The sequence below is a fragment of the Coenobita brevimanus genome, chromosome 20 (assembly GCF_032717465.1).
Source record: "Coenobita brevimanus isolate Jiangsu-jjx chromosome 20, ASM3271746v2, whole genome shotgun sequence".
NCBI classification, from domain to species: Eukaryota; Metazoa; Arthropoda; class Malacostraca; order Decapoda; family Coenobitidae; genus Coenobita; species Coenobita brevimanus.
Genome location: NC_136973.1, coordinates 3,106,828 through 3,123,154, shown reverse-complemented (window position 1 = coordinate 3,123,154; position 16,327 = coordinate 3,106,828). Strand labels below are relative to the sequence as shown.

The window sequence follows — 16,327 nt, the reverse complement described above, 5'->3', positions numbered from 1 at the left end:
GGCAAGTTAATGAAAAACGTTAGCTTCGTTAACCGTTAATCAGATAATTAGCTTCGTTAAGTCAGTCAGTTAATTCGGCTTAATTCCTGCCAAAAATTAACGGAAGTTAACCGGTAATCCGCTAGTTTTACATATGAAACCATCACCAGCCACAACAGTTTCCTCACTTTCCTGCCTATTCATTCTGTTCTGGTCAACTACAGACTACTGAGACGTGACGCCACCACTATGAAACTGAACCTATGTGTGTGTGTGTGTGTGTGTGTGTGTAGGGGGAACTTCATAGACAAATCGTCTGGATGTCAAATTGTTCTCCCACCAAACCACTGTCACTCGTATACATCATCACCCCATTCCTCCACCTCTTTTTCTTTTCTTTTTTTCTATCTCTTTCTAAGGTTTAAGAGCACAGTAATTATATTGTTTCTCATATTCAAAGGGTCATTGATATAAACCTTTATATCAATGACCATCATGTGACATATCCTTTGTTCGGATACTCTTATTTTGACTTGTGTTTAAGCTCGTACAAGAACACTACTAGTTCTTCCAATTTCATGGCATTGTTTTGAGGACATTGCTATTCAAATTTATCCCCAATATATTTTCGTGACTGTAATAAATTGTCTTCTGTAAATTTCCTAACGTTCCTAAAAATGAAGACTTATTTAAGGCAAACGGACATGGGGCCTGTCTATTTGTAAACAATATGGCAGCTGCGGCCAGCGGTACGTCCCTTGCATTTTTACGTGTTGCGCCCTTAGTTGGGGTATTATTCGAAGTGTGCTGCAAATAATTTAGGTATTTGGGGCACTTAACCTGTAAAACTAAAGATTAAGTATAATACAGTGGCGGCATCATGTTCTTGTATCTCTGTTTGGCTGATATGAATAATCGATAATCTGTTATAAACGAAGAGTCATGATTTTGCAGCAATAAATGAATGTTAGTGTGTATATATGGGCAAAAGGAGGGTAAGTTACATTGCTGCAGTCATGATAAGTATTATACTAATATATCTTCGACCACATATCCACAAGACTATAGTTTTCCCTTAATTTTGCCCTGATTTTGGCATATTGCGCTTATATCTCGTAGCTCAGAGGCAGAACAATACATTACTTTGACTTGTTATCCATTTCATTGCACCACTGCTTCATGGCTAGCGTCATTTTCTTGTGTTCATCTTTCATTACAAGTAAGTATTCAAGATGGAAGGATGACAGTTTTAAGCCAAACTAGTAAAAATGTTATATCTAAAACTTATTAATGGAAAACTTAAAACTTATTAATGGAAAACTTATTACCCTAATAATGTTATCTGTGTTTTCAAGCAATTATCATAGTTACCTAGATATTTTTTTTCTTTAAATCAGGCAAATTTGAGTCACATATTAATGTTTGTTTTCCCAAATTTCATGCTGTTTAGACACTCCTAGTACTGAAGGTGAGTATGTGTACCTGTAGTTTTGTGCTTTGTATGGATTCGACTAGGCTGTTATGCATTTTTTCAATATATATTTTATCCACCTTAACACTGGAGATCTCTTTTATTTTGCGCATATATCCTGTCATTCAGAAGCATAGTAGAATTTTACAAAACTACTTCCCTTTTCTGGCAGACCTACTTCATCCAGACTAGCATTTTTTTTTTTTTTTTCTTGTTACAGTTCATGAGTAGAGTAAAACAATACTATGGCTGTAGCTACTGTAAGGCCTTTTCCTAGGATTTCTTTGTGACTACTGCCTAACTTTAGTGTTAATCCCTTGTTACAATTCAGCCTTTAATATTGAGAGATGGCAGTTTTAGGCCAAGTTAAAGTGGACAGAGTATAGCATGGTACTTTATTACAAGAGTAAGGTTTATCTAAAGAAAAGCAGCACAGTGAAACCTTACCTTTGCTTCATTGACTTTGTTTATAAAGTCTTCACCTTAGATGTGTTAGCCTTGGTCACCTAATGACAACCCTCGAAGGCACTTGATCTCTAGCAGCCTCTCTCTTCAGTCCTTTGTCCTAGAGGTGACACTTTATGACCTCATTCCATTTTTTTTTTTTTTTTTTTCGGTTTGCTTCTCATAGCTTTACTGTCGCTGTTCACACCTCTCACTTTCCACAGCCGTTGGTTATCCTTCCTCTCTCCACATGTCCAAACCATCTCAGTCTGCCCCCTCCCATCATAACACTAACACATTCAAGTTCCATCCTTCTTCTCAACTCTTCATTTGCAATCCTGAATTCCCCCTCCCCCCTCCAAGGTCTGTCATACAAAGATGCTGTACACATCAGTCTAATAGTTCTCGTCTCTTTATGTATGAATCAACAAATATCCCCTTCGTTTACTACCCAAGTCTCATTACCATACAGCAGACAAAGATCCCATTGTACGGAGGAAGAGCCCATTGCTAAAGTAATGGTTGTATTATTAAAGCTGAGTGAGCAAAGGTGTAAGCAAGCCTCTAATTTTTTATGTTTGTTTATGGAACACCTGTAATCATTAGGTGTGACCAGCCTGCATCTTGCATTACAAAGTGTACCTAGTTGGGAGTGATATGGAAAGGTCAGACATGTATAATCCATCATCATCATAAATGCCTCAGAAATAGTAAAAAATTGGTGGCCTTTCCACTCCTATATGCTCTTAGTTTTAATAATAGTTCTATGTACTGTGAAACTTATATTAGTAATTTTTTTCATTATTAACAGTTACAGAAATTTTTGCTCATTATTCAGTAGTGGATCCCATATTGCATGCAGAAATGATCACTTATGGCAAAGGCAGTATATCTGATACTATTCCCTAAATAATGATTCTGTAGTTCCAAAAAGTACCGTACAGTATTAGCTATACGGTCCTGAGCAAAATTTTGTTAGCATTCCCTTGCCAGCAGTGTTTCTTGCCTTTTATGTTTCTCAGTCCTTTCAGAACATCATAAAGTATCCATCCTTCTCATGCTGTTTTGGTTTGTACTTCATATTACTGTCACTTAAAAATATATTATGTAACACCTTCCTTTGCCACAGCCAGCAGGCAAACATCAGCAAATTTTTGAACTGATAATACATGTTTTCAGTAGATATGTGAAGGAGATATACCATAGGTTTTGAGCAAAATGCTGGTATATAATTGACAGTATGAATGGGGTAATGCTTTAGAAAGCAATAAAAAGCTTCATACAGCTGAAGCCAAAATTGCATTTAAGTTCAGGCAAGTGAAGTTTTGCATTGAAGCTTTTTGTGCTATAACTTTCCTGAATAATTTTCTGTTAGGAGGAAAAAAGGGTCAGAATAATCATGATGACATTTTAAATGAATAGTTGTTTGTTCTCATTATGCATCAGGTATTTCCAAATCATCACAAAATCTCTATACATTTGGTGGTGTAAATTGGATAAGTGGGAGATAAGCTTTATAAGCAGGAATTAAATGAAAGTGGCAAAATTTCTTTTATTTACTGGGGGGGGGGGGGAATTAAAAAGGCTATACAGCAAAGCAAGTCCTCAGACCAGTAAGTGCTTTGAACTTTTTTTTTTTTTTTTTTTTAGCTCAAGATGAAAGTAACCAACATATTTCCCAGGTATTGTGTACAGTATTAAGATTTAACCCCCTTAGACCAAGGGCATCTGTTTTTCAGTCTTGCCATCTTGAGACAGTGGATAGTCATTGTAGGAAGAGTTCAGTATTGGTGATGAGGTAAACTGAAACCATATCTAACCCCCACAACTAAAAAGAAAAAAAAAATCCTAAATTGAGTAAAGCTGTCAGGAGATAGCAAGAATAAAATAAAAACTACATTCATAGGCTGAAGGGGTCAAGAAATATACCATTTAATACTGTATGGTATCCAACTTTGTTAATATCTTCTTTCACAGATGTCAATGAAGTGTTCTCAAGATTGTTTGATCACCGGCCATTTTTACGAGGAGAAATAGAGTATTTTAAAAAAGAATTTGAGGCAAGTAAATACCACAGTACCATACCATAGCATGCCACTACATAGCTTCTCTTATTGTAATTCAAATGATGTCATTCATTCATTCATTGCCAGACGCCATGTATCCCAAACGGGGTGGCCAACGGCTTAGAGTTAATTGTTTTACAGGGAGGGGCACTAATCCTCCACCAACTGCAACATTAAAACACAAGTTAAAATGTGCAGTTTTACTGTGTTGCTATAGTCTGTATTAAAATGCAACACAGATGAGAGCATATACATATCTTTAAATTGTTCAGAGCATTATAATGTTGGTTAGGTGGATAATGGAGTGTATTGTTGATCTCACTGTCATTAGTTCCAAATCCTAAAGGATTCTGGAAGTACAGTACGATAGATTAAAGCCGAATTTGACTAAAAATAACTGTCATTGCCCTTCCACTAGGCCCACTAACATCCTCATTACTTGGTTGGTACTCCTACGAGGTACTGTTTTTTAATGTTTAGCTGTTTAATGTGTCTCCATCCAATTAGAGCAATATTATAGAAAGGACTTTTATCATGCAATGCATACAATACTGCATTATTGAACTACCATCCCCCCCCCCAAAAAAAAAGTATGAATCAGAATTTTGTTTCTTAAATGTATTATTGTGTTGCAGGTGAAGCGCGGTGATAGGGAAGTGGAGCAACTTTTCCGGTCACTGGAACTCATTACAGAAATTAAAGAAGGCCAGGTGAGTTTACATATTAGAGTAACCAGTATATTATATGAAATATTATTGCTTAAAGAGCATCTGTTCTTGGGTAAATGTGTGAGAAGTCTTATGCTGTATGGTCAGTGAGAGCAGAGGATACAAACAGATTGAAATGCACAGGAATTAGAATACTGAGAATGAGATCAGTGTATTACGTTACAGGTTTGGCACAAGAGATAGTGGAGAAGTGATACAGACTGGTATGTTAAGATGGTTTGGACACGTTCAAAGGAAGGGGGAGGGTGATTGCTCGTGGAGAGTTTTAGGTCCGAATGTAGGAAGAAAAATGCCTAGAAATAAATCAAGGAAAAAAATGAGGTCTTGCATGGAGACCTCTGGGATAGTAACTGAGTAAAGAAATGGTTCATTATTACATGGAGGGGCCCCCCATCAAGTAAAAGAAACAACTACATGTGCTAGCATGGTCTCGAAATGTAAGTATTGTATAAACCATAGTACAGGTACATATATCCAACCTAGTCTCTGATGCTGCATCCCTTCCTATTTTCTTTGGCCCCTTGACTAAAACTTTGAGCAGAAACACTCTCCTAAATACAGTAGAGGGTAATTTTAAATCTTAAACCCAAATAAAAATGTACGTAATTTCATGAAAACTGTTGCCACCACAGATAGAGAAGATTGTGGGCTCCTCTGATGACAACCTTCCTCGTACAACAGCAGATGTACAGGTTGCTCTTCATATGTGTGAGGATACACTAGATACTGAGAAGAAATTCAGCTCTGTAAGTATAGCACTAAGAGTCCTGTTCTAAGTGGCTCTGGGGATTTCATAACACCTCTTCCTTTGCAATTTGTTCTGTATATTTCACTTCAGCATCCATGTCTGGTTCCAGTGACTTACTGTTATGAAATGATCATTCATCACTTACAGTCTAGGATGTGTAATGTTACTTGTGGAAATGCCACTGTGAGTGAGTTATGGCTCTGACTCATGATTAAGAGATGAAAAGCACAAAAGAACAATAATTTCTGACTTCAAAACAACTTGAAAAAGAATCCAGAACAAGTTTAAGTTAGGAGAAGGTGTTAATTTATCAGCCATTAAATAATGAAGCAACTTTAAATGAGGACCAGCTTATAAAATTTTTCTCTTCTTTTCTTCAGGAGGAATTACTAGCAAAAAAGAGGGCCGAGAGGAGGGCAAGGCTCGCCGCTGTTCAACAAGACGTACAAGAAAAACTAAAACTCCTGGAAGAGAGCTACCAAGAGAAGGAACAAGCATTGAGAGCACAATTTCAGCAGTTGGAAAAAAGTGCTGGGTATACTTAAAATACTGGTACTGGCTGAGAAATACCCACTTTGCATTTTAATCCATCTAATATCAGGCAGTGTTACTTTGATGGACAGGAACCAAGTGCATCAGAGTGTTAAAAAGCGTCACGATTAAAATTTTGAGCAAGGAATAAAAACTTACAGTTTCATTCCAGCTTACAGCAGAATTTATTTGGCCTATAGAGACTTGCCACAGCCATTGTTAAAGCACATGCAGAATATAGTATATACTTTGTCTTGTTTATCTTGAAGCCTTTTTTAGCCATTCATCATGCATCAGACAATGGATCATATTACTATCATCCCCTCAAGGCGATTTTTGCAGATTCTGAAGGAACTTAAGAATGCCTATGGAGCCCCTGATAGTATAAAGGAAAAATTATCCAGTGATGCTGCTGCTAGTGATACGATTAACCTTACTACTAATGAGATAAAATGGTGCCATGGGAAGATGAGAGAAAGGGGAATATCAGCGAGAGTGCACGAGTTGATCTCAGAGAGCGAGATTGTCCTACCAAAATATGAGCCACCACCAAGGAATCCTGAATTGGAGGCGCGAGTACAAAAGCTTAGGTTGGAGCAGGAGAACAGGGAATACAGAAATATGACCAAATCAATAGATGCCAAACATTTACGCGACACTGGTGGTCTGGGAGAGATCGGCAGGGATCTGAGGACTCTAAACAGGCAACTGGTATCCGGGGTACAGTATTTATTGTCTGTTGTGGGGACATTTTTTGCCATTTTTATCGCATTAGGTATGGTCACCCCAGAGTATGGTGTCAGAGCACTGATAGCAACCATATCTGCTCTTGTAGTTGGTATTGCAGAAATGTACTTCCTCATTAGAGATGATTTACGAGAGGAGAAGCAGCTGAATAAAGAAGGTAAAAATCAGATCCAGGATAAAACCAAACTGGATAAAACAAACTGATATTCCACTCATGCTTTAAAAAATGCTTGTTACAAGATTTTGTAGCCTAGTATATGCACATGACTCCAACTAAAATATTTATCCCATGTCTGTAACAAAGATACTCTTTTCAGTTTTGAACAAAGGGATAGTTTATATGTTCTACTGGTACAGCAATGTGTATTATAAAGAAGTATAGTATGTCAGCATGGTAATATCAGAGTGTGGACTCCATAATTTTCCAAAAATACCAAGTGTTTTATCAGCTTTTTAAGTAACTACCATATTGCATACAGTGTACCCTTAAAATTTCCCTCTTCAACCATCCATGGGATTGCAGTTGCTGCTTTTCATCTGTGAGAATTTGTGCCACAAGAATTTTTGGTGCTGCTGTAATGTATTGTATGTATGCAAAGGCCAGTACATTTCATTCTGCACATACTGTACTCATAATTTTGTGCTATGCTCTATGGTACATATTTACACTTGTTTTGACATCTGATTATGGTGTTTTAGGGAAGGGAAATGGTTTTAAGCTGTTATTTTTTATAGACTGCGTATAATATAATGACAGCAGATGACTTCTATAAGAGAATCCATAAATTGTAGCCATTTAGTTGTGTGAGGAGTAATCATGGTTTTAGCTACTCATATGGTTTGGGGAAACCTAACATCAATGAACTTTGAGGATATGCTGTACTTTTACCTGCTATGTAGTATCCTAAAATTATACTGTACTGCAGTGGATAATGTATTCATTACTTATGAACTTACCTTAGACATGTTATAATTGTGAGTAAACTTCCAGTATCAGTTCTTCCTTTACTGTGCAGTCTTTTCACTAAGTTCCTTATAATTATATACCATGTATTACTAAGATATGTATGTTTAAGAATTAAAGAATTATAAACTACCAAGTATTAATTTTAATCCCTATATGATGGTGTAATATGTGTCTGTCATTTTAAATATGAACTGAAAACTAACACCTTCACAAACAGAGATCCAAAGTTAAATACAACTGTCTGCTGTTAGCCTGATTATAATTAAAATTGTAGTCATGGAATCAGCAAATTAACCCCACCTCCTGGGAACAACTTTTTTATTTTAATCTTACTACCTTTAGATTTTATATACATCTTAGAAATGACCTCTTGTATTGAAGGGGTTACCAAAGGCTGTCGCTAACATCTCCAGTTTGAAGTGTTTACAAAGGAGAACAAAACTGTCTGGTGGTAGTAAAATTAAATACAGTATATGGATTGAAGAAGTTAGTACGGTACCAACTACTACTGGCATCTCTATTGGTTTCTAACCAACATTGCCGTCTTACGCTAACATCCCTGGTAGGTATTATACTACCATGGGAGTGGTGTGGGGACAAAAGCAGTATAAATAGCTGGCCTGGAAAAAACTCCCTGTTGAGGATATCAGCCAGGTTTACAAAGCATGGGCTGAGAATATTACACAAACATATCTCTTCTACACAACTGCAATCCATTCCCTAGGACATGCTCCACTACTTTGACCTGGATGGTAGCTGACCCAAGAGAAGGAAAACCCCAAACTCAAACTCAAGGCCTCAAGTTAGGGTTGGAAAGAAAGGGCATACAACTATTAAAAACTTGCCCTAAGCTACTTGGTGGTGGTCCTAGTGAAGCTAAAGTTGAATGTCACTCAGTATAGTTAACTGCCATCAGATGAAAAAGGGTTATACAGGCATGCATGGTCAGTGTGTTTAAAGCTGTAAACATAAACAGTATTACTTCTTTCTATTTTCCTTCACTGCCCTTTCAGCCTCTTCATCCTAGCAACCTGTATTGCCGTTCTTACTAGCTGTTAACATTACAATACAGAACAGCTTTAGTATTTCTGCTTGGACTCCCTACATGCATTCCACAAGTTTTCCAGATTTCTTTGCTCCTAGTTTCATTGACTCAACTCCTCCAGCACCTTAACTTAATATTTATCTGCTTCTGCTTTGTTTTGATGATAACCACATAACTAGCAACTGAACACTAACTGGTCTTGTGGTACCGTACTAACTGAATGTAAACCCTGAAGGTTCACATCTGAGGGGTGGTCAGGGTTTACTGCTCACATAACACCATTAAGGGTAAGCCAGTGGTCATTCTTGCTTCAAATGTCAGGACTATACTCTGTTTTTTTTATTGAGGCGAAGATGCACTTGACAAGTTGGTGATGACTGGCTGAATGCAACATGTTCGAATAACATTTACTAACCCAAATTTCCCCCTCAGATATAGGTTGTCAATTAATAATGCTAACGAGTAAACAGATTATGCAGTAATGTTGTATTCAGTCAATCATCACCAATCTGTCAAGTGCATCTTTGCCTCGATAAAAAAAAAACTGAGTATAAGTAGCCAAGCCCCAAACCTCTAAGGTTTTGATGGGGCAGTGAAAGACGATAACAGACTGATGCACAGATATTTCAACCTAGTTCATGCTACCTCTAGAAAATTCCACTAAATTTGGAGATTATATACATTAAATGGGGTCAGTGAAAACAACGTCTAACCCTCTACCTAGACAGAAGGTCACAAGAATGAAATACAGTACTGAAACAAGTGAATCACTGGATTCAAGGGGTTAATTGGATTCTAAGAGATGTAGTGTGGCTGTACATAGGTTTGATCTCCATGAGGTGACTTTTTTTTTTTTTTCCATATACAGTAAGCCCTTTCTAATTCGAACCCGAATAATTTGGAAATCGGTTAATTCGGATCTTTTTTGACCACAAGACAAATAATTTTAATTTGGACAGAAATTCGAATTAAGCAAGACAAGTCTGAAAAGGGTTCTAGAGATAAGTGGACGTGAACAGTTTTCGTAGTGATAAGTGTAGTGGTAAATGTATTTTTTAAAGAACTGTACAGTACCTTCAGTACAGTTAAGTATACCGTACTCTACTACTGTGTTGCAAGATTTCATTATCAAGGTTTGATTGACTCTATCAGATAAGATTATGTGAAGCTACAGAACGTGGTGAATGTTTTTGGCGTATCCGATAGAGCCAGGATTCCGGGGGCTTGAATGAGGAGTGAATGCAAGTGTGGCCCATTGGACTGGGCAATTTTGGGCTGTCTGGACATTGCTACTCCTCACCTTGCCCTTGGGTGGGAAAGGAGGTCCGGATGATGATGGTGATGATGATGCACTCTTTGGGTATAAAGTAATAATATACCATACTATTCAATGTTTTTGTGAAAAATCCATGTTTTAGTGAGAGTGGGTGTGATCTGTGGATAGGGGCAAGCATAAGCTCCAATAATTCGGATTTTTGGATAATTTGACATAGGGTTCCCCCCAAATAATCTGAATTATAGAGGGATTACTGTCCTGCCAATATGGGAAACAGGTTGGTCATCTACCTTTAGATATTCTGGACTACAATGGCCTAGGCTCTGGTTCCTAAATATAATATAAGATTGGCTGTTGCAGGTTTTTACACACAAAGTCACGTGCTGGAAAGAGTCAGCTTCACATGGTGGCACCGATATAGCCTGGCAACTCCACTACTCAGTCATACGGCCATCCCACAACTCCTTATCCCCCGTGAGGGTAGTGGATTACTGAAAATGGCAACTTCATTCTGCAGGTCACCAAGTTTACATCCACATACGCCTGGAGCCACAACAACAACAATACTTAAAGCCTTAGCTCACTTTCTACTGATGTGTCTTTTACAAGCCCCATGCACTGAAAGGATATTTAACTTTAATTGCCTTCATCCTTCTCACCTTTTTTCTCTTTCACCTAAAAGGTCAAGAAATTACCTATTTTGGATCAGGGAACTATCTGTCTTTGCCACAAACAACAAATACATACAAATGCCTTTATTCAATACAGCCTTGTATTGTATAAAGTAATAGGCAATTCAATTATTCTGTAGCCTGCACAAAAATCATTTACACACACATACAAATAAATGCCTTTATTAAATAAAGAACAGTCTTATGCAAAGTAACGCTGTTCAAGCTAGTTAATTTTCCTGTGACTACTCAAAAATCTTATGAAGAATAATATGTATCCATATACACCTAAGGCAACACTGTCTCACTATATAATAATGATGATGGAAATTTCTATTACCTATAACTTTACAGAATTTTTCAGTATGGCACGTACTGCACACTTCAACCTAAGAACAGTAATGTAGAAGAACTGGATAAACTGGATAAGACATGTTATCAGTAGAGAATTAATGTATATAATGATTCATAACATTGTGGTCTTGGGACTAGACAGTAAGCAGAAACACAGACCTACAGTAGTTATATGCCTTTATAATGGCCATAAGAGTTATATTCTTCATCTATGCATCATACAGTTTCCCTGTACATATATACCACACAGTATACAAAAGGTGCTATAAAGTATATCACTAAGTACTTCCCTTCATTTTTTATCTTTCGTTAAGTTTCTAAAATATTCTAACTGAGCTTCTCGAATGCTGTCTCTGATTTCGTTGCTGCCTTCTGTGTCGGTCTGCTGAACCATGGCTGCTTTTTCTTTAGACAGGTCTCCTATCAGTTCCAACCTTAGGGCAAGATTACATTTATTTGGGTTTTACACAATGGCTTCTTTAATGATTAATTAATATACAGGTTACAAGTTCTCTTATATTAAAGTCTCTTCTATAGGGGTGTGTACTGCTGTGTGGTGTGGAGGTTTCTGTGTAAGGATGGGGATAAAAGTTTACCTAAAATCTCTCTAGTTTTATGTCTAACTGCCTTCTGTTGGCTAAGCTTCCTAAATGAAAAGGCTTGGTATGATTCTCTGCCCACAGCTGACTTTTTTATTTTTCATTTTTTCATTTTTTTTAATGACTGCCTGAGAGTAAGGTGATGAACATGCCCACAATTATTATGAAGCTGATAAACTGAGAGTAATTACTGCGCTTCAATCGGATTGAGCCGATGAAGGTTTATATCCAAGGGTTGGTTGGGGTTGACTGCTCATGTAATGCCACTCAGGGATGAGTGAGGCTGGTCACTCTCATCTTAAATGTCGGGATCAACTGCTTAGCCCCGGGCTCCTACGCTCCTCATGGGGCAATGTAGGATTGGATGATGGATGGATACACTGAAATAATAACCAAGCCTCTGATCCTGACTGTATATGGCCCAATATATTCATGCATTGGTATGTATTTTAAATGCCTGGCTTGCACACACCAGTCAGCTCTACTGTTCACAATCAAGTTATGATGTGCTGGTCCTTAAGGGCAACTGATCCATAGGGTTGAGCAATACCACTAAACTGTCAGTGGAAAACTGGCCTGTCCCCACTTAGTACACATGAATATACTGAAGGTGCACAAGGCATTTGTAATGTAGAGAGACATGATCATGTGATAAATGTGTTGCAGTGACTGTGTTGAAGAGTCAGAATCTGTATGTCATCACAGGAACTTCAGCAAGATGCAAACATGTGAAATAATGTGAAAGAACATATATATACATATATATACATATATATATATATATATATATATATATACACACACACACAACCGCGTCCTCTTATATGTTTGCCTCTACGTGGGATACAACCTATGGCAGGAGAATTAGTATGTGACCATATGCTACCACCTAACCACCAGAGATATAAAGAAAAAGAAATAAGTGGAGTACAGTACAACATACTATTTAGAAGCAATAACTTTCAAGGGGTTTATAAGAAAAAGCCAGTAAAGACTCATGATAATCATGCAGTTCTACAAGTCTGAATTACAGATTACCAAGATGGAAGTCTACCTTTCATACTGTCTTACTTATGAGCATACACTATCAACTGACCTGAACATATATCCTGCTGACAGCATGGCTATGATGCTACCCAAGAGAATGGGTCGTCTTAGTTTATACAAGCTTATGGCCCTGTAAAAAAAAAAAAAAAAAAGTTACCCAGTAACTCTTGATTCACAGACAGCCTTCCTTATATTTTAAACTAAAATCCAATATAATGACCATACCTCCTTCACCATGATCAGTCTTTTCTTACGGTAATTAGGCTACGTGTCAAGTGGGGTTGGTGGAGGATTAGTGCCCCTCCCTGTAAAACAATTAACTCTAAGCCCTTGGCCATCCCATTTGGGATACATGGCATCTGGCAATGAATGAATGAATGAATGAAGTTAGGCTACTTATGCTATCTCCTGGCAAGTTTATTGAATTTGGAGGAGAATTTTTATACATGGGAGGTTAGAAAGCTACAGCCTTCACAAACATCTTCAGTCATCCTTCCTAAGTTTGATAAAATCGTATGCCGGTCAGAATGAAGAAGAGGTGATACCAGCAGCATGTCTCTTTGCTTACTACCCTCAACGTATCTGCATGGCACTTACGGTACTTTTTTAATCACACAGCATACAGTATATACTTTACCGGCTGATTCCTGCTACCTCCATATAAAAACAGTCAACTTAGGAAGACCTCTCAAAAGGAAGGGGCTACAGTAATGAAGACTGTATCCATCCCTCCAATTTAAAAAAAAAAATCTCTTCAATATACTAATACTGTATGGGTTGAAAAAGTACACTATAAAATACAAAATCTTGTATTTTGGCTAAACGTGTCTGCATTCGAACTTCAGCAAGCAAATTTGGGTAACTGACCTACCGTACTGACATTCTACAGTAGTCATTACTATAACTTACATAATCTATCTATCTGTTTATTGCCAGACGCCATAATCCCTTACATAAACACTTGATAATTAATGTACTAATTCAACCTGGTGTATTACCATAATAGGGTAAATCTAATAATCTGCCCTTACAGTACAGCAAAGAGCATACAACCCTTCAGCAAATCATAGGAACTGGCAATCGTCACTCAAAAAACAGTTACATAAAAAACATCATGCTTCTATATATTTCTAATTAGGACTACATATTCTCTTGATTACTTACTGCTACATTACAAAGAGAATCACGCACAAGATACTGAAAACACTTAATAAATTACATTTGCAACCTCCTCAATGTTGTTGTTTACGTTCGTCTGCACACGTCTTTTAACACTTTGGATTCGGCTCTAAATATGCAAGACTACTTTTATAATGAAGGATCTTTTCTGTTCTACTAATTTAATGCTGTATTCTTAAAATATGTCACTAATAAAACTAAGGTACTTTTTCCATGATTAGCCGTATTGGTATCCAAGGGTTTCTTACGAATGTTTTATTTTCTTGAGTTGTTTTAGTTTTTATCGTGATTTTTTTTTTTATCCTCTGCCATAAGAAAATCTATCAAAGGATGTACTCAAGTAAAAAAACACGTCAGTCAGTTCCTTCACATGAAATACGAGTACTACGGTAGCTATCATAAAATGCGTATGTGTGACGGGCATGGAAATTGCTATATGTAGAAATATATGATGGCAAGTCTTTTCACATCCTGGTTGACTTACCCACTGCAGTCCTATACAGACCAGACTTTTCCCAGTTGACGTAAACTAACAGCCAAGGTGCTGCAGCTGGACAGACCCGTTATTTTTCGACTGACAATCTACTATAGTCCTATCGTAGAGAGAGAGAGAGAGATGGGGGGGGGGGAAGATCGGAGCAGGGAGAGGTTCAGAGCAAAGGTACAGGAGAGTTGGAGAGTCGTGGAAGAGGTTGTGCGAGGTTGGGGTGGGGTGGGAGATAACAGGAGCAGAATGAGGAGACATGGAAAGGAGAGTGGGGTGGTGCTGAAAGATGGGGTAATGGGCAACAGGAGTGGATCGAATAGTTAGTGTTAGGAATGTGGCGGCCTGGTGGGAGAGGTTTGGGGTTGAGAGGCAAGAGGAGTAGTGAGGAATCAGAGAGGACAGCGGAAGAGTGGTGGAGGAGGTTGAATATGTGGATGAATGGATCAGAGGGAGAAGAGTAAACTGAATTGAACTAAGAATGAACCAACAACTGGCAACACAGAACATGGCACTAAATAACACATAGAAAGGGCGTTAAGAATGAGAAGCAGTAACGGAAGTAGTATAAAAAGATAGTACTAGAGACAGAGAAGGGGGAGGAATAGTGGGGTGGATGGTATTGGAATATGGAATAGGGGTCAGGAGTATGGGGGAGCGGTGGAAGAAATTGGATGTCTAGGTGATAAGAGGGCACAGTGGTGGGAGAACAGTAGGTGATGCTGTGTTGATTGGGGAAGTGACAAGCAGTATGGAAGCTGGTATTAGGTGGAGGGTGATAGGGATGCAGTACAGGATGAGAGACGGTGTGAATAAGTAGGGTAGGGAGGGTAGACTATGGTAGGGTGTTGGTGGCTAAACTGATATGGTATTGGCTTTGTGTGTGTAGGATGCTCTGTTGTGAATCTGGTGACATTACTGTAGGTGGCATAGGATGTTTCATTCTACATGGGTTGGGTAGTGAGCTTAAGCCTGTTCATGATGGTTGATATGGCAATCAGTCAGGATGTGTGGATCCAAAAAGAAGGAAGAACACCATTAAATGACAGACACTCACCTTTTAGACCTGCAGTGGCAAGGTGGGCTTGAGCCACACACAAGCGAGTGTGCTTTCGGCTCTGTGTTATCACAACTTGTTGTTTCTCCATACAATCATAACTTATCTGTGAATCCAACCCCTGATGTTGCGATGCAGGTACACTTTAGTCCATCTCAAATTCGAATTACACTCAGCCATGACTCACATCCTAAAACATCAACCCATACTCCCTCACTCTATCACCTGTTACTACAGTCCACTCCAAATTATATATGCATTCACAGGTGACAGAGAGTGGTGGAGTTCTTGATGCCTCCAACAGAGATATACACACCAGAATGTGAAATCTTGGAGCATAGTAAGCAGTAAAGCCACCATGCCCTGGCCAGCAGTTACCTTATGTTATATAACAATGCATCATGCAATATTACAATAGCCTTAAAAAAAAAAAAAAAAAAAAAAAAAAAAAAAAGGGGGGGGGGGGGGCCAATCCTGTAATATTCCCTCGAAGGTGTGGGGACCAGGCTACTGCAGCTCAGACAGTACATTTAAGAAGATAACCTACTTCCCTTGACGGAATTACAAGATTGAGAAACCATCAGTCACTTCCTGGGGATCGAATCTACGTAATGCCACCACTCTGACCAGGACCTGTAACCACTAGGCCACTGTGCTTCCACAAAAGAAAGTGAAGTAACAATAACAGTACAGTAGTAAGAGTACCCGCAACCCAAGGCTCATTTGAACATGAATCTGATGGACTGCAGACCAAAAAGTTGCCCTTCTTCTGCAGTTCACTATCCTCCATTCAAGGGACAGGGAGGGGACTTTGGGATGTTTGTTATACCGGAAAGTAGAGCAGCCTGGTTATACTGTACCAGTGTCATCACATTATGATAGGTTCCCCTCTAACACTAGGAAATGAAGAATATTTAGGGTAATGATGCCAAGA

At 38.2% G+C, this 16,327-nt stretch overlaps 1 protein-coding gene and 2 long non-coding RNA genes across 3 annotated transcripts; 2 read left to right on the top strand and 1 right to left on the bottom strand.

The window, feature by feature from the left end:
* Window positions 1–708: 708 nt before the first annotated feature.
* LOC145391885 (uncharacterized) lies at window positions 709–6,018 on the top strand. The gene is made up of 4 exons (XR_013895914.1): window positions 709–728; window positions 4,596–4,670; window positions 5,321–5,434; window positions 5,817–6,018. It is a non-coding gene; the product is annotated as an uncharacterized LOC145391885 (long non-coding RNA).
* A 235-nt stretch (window positions 6,019–6,253) lies between these two features.
* Window positions 6,254–7,810, top strand: LOC145391884 (vacuolar ATPase assembly protein VMA12). The gene has a single exon (XM_080266378.1). The coding sequence runs from the start codon at window positions 6,256–6,258 to the stop codon at window positions 6,916–6,918; it is 663 nt and encodes a 220-aa protein (XP_080122504.1). The 5' UTR covers window positions 6,254–6,255; the 3' UTR covers window positions 6,919–7,810.
* Window positions 7,811–10,744: 2,934 nt separating this feature from the next.
* Window positions 10,745–13,934, bottom strand: LOC145391883 (uncharacterized). The gene is made up of 3 exons (XR_013895913.1): window positions 13,893–13,934; window positions 12,723–12,803; window positions 10,745–11,461 (listed from the first exon to the last, which is right to left on the bottom strand). It is a non-coding gene; the product is annotated as an uncharacterized LOC145391883 (long non-coding RNA).
* Between the last annotated feature and the right edge of the window lie 2,393 nt (window positions 13,935–16,327).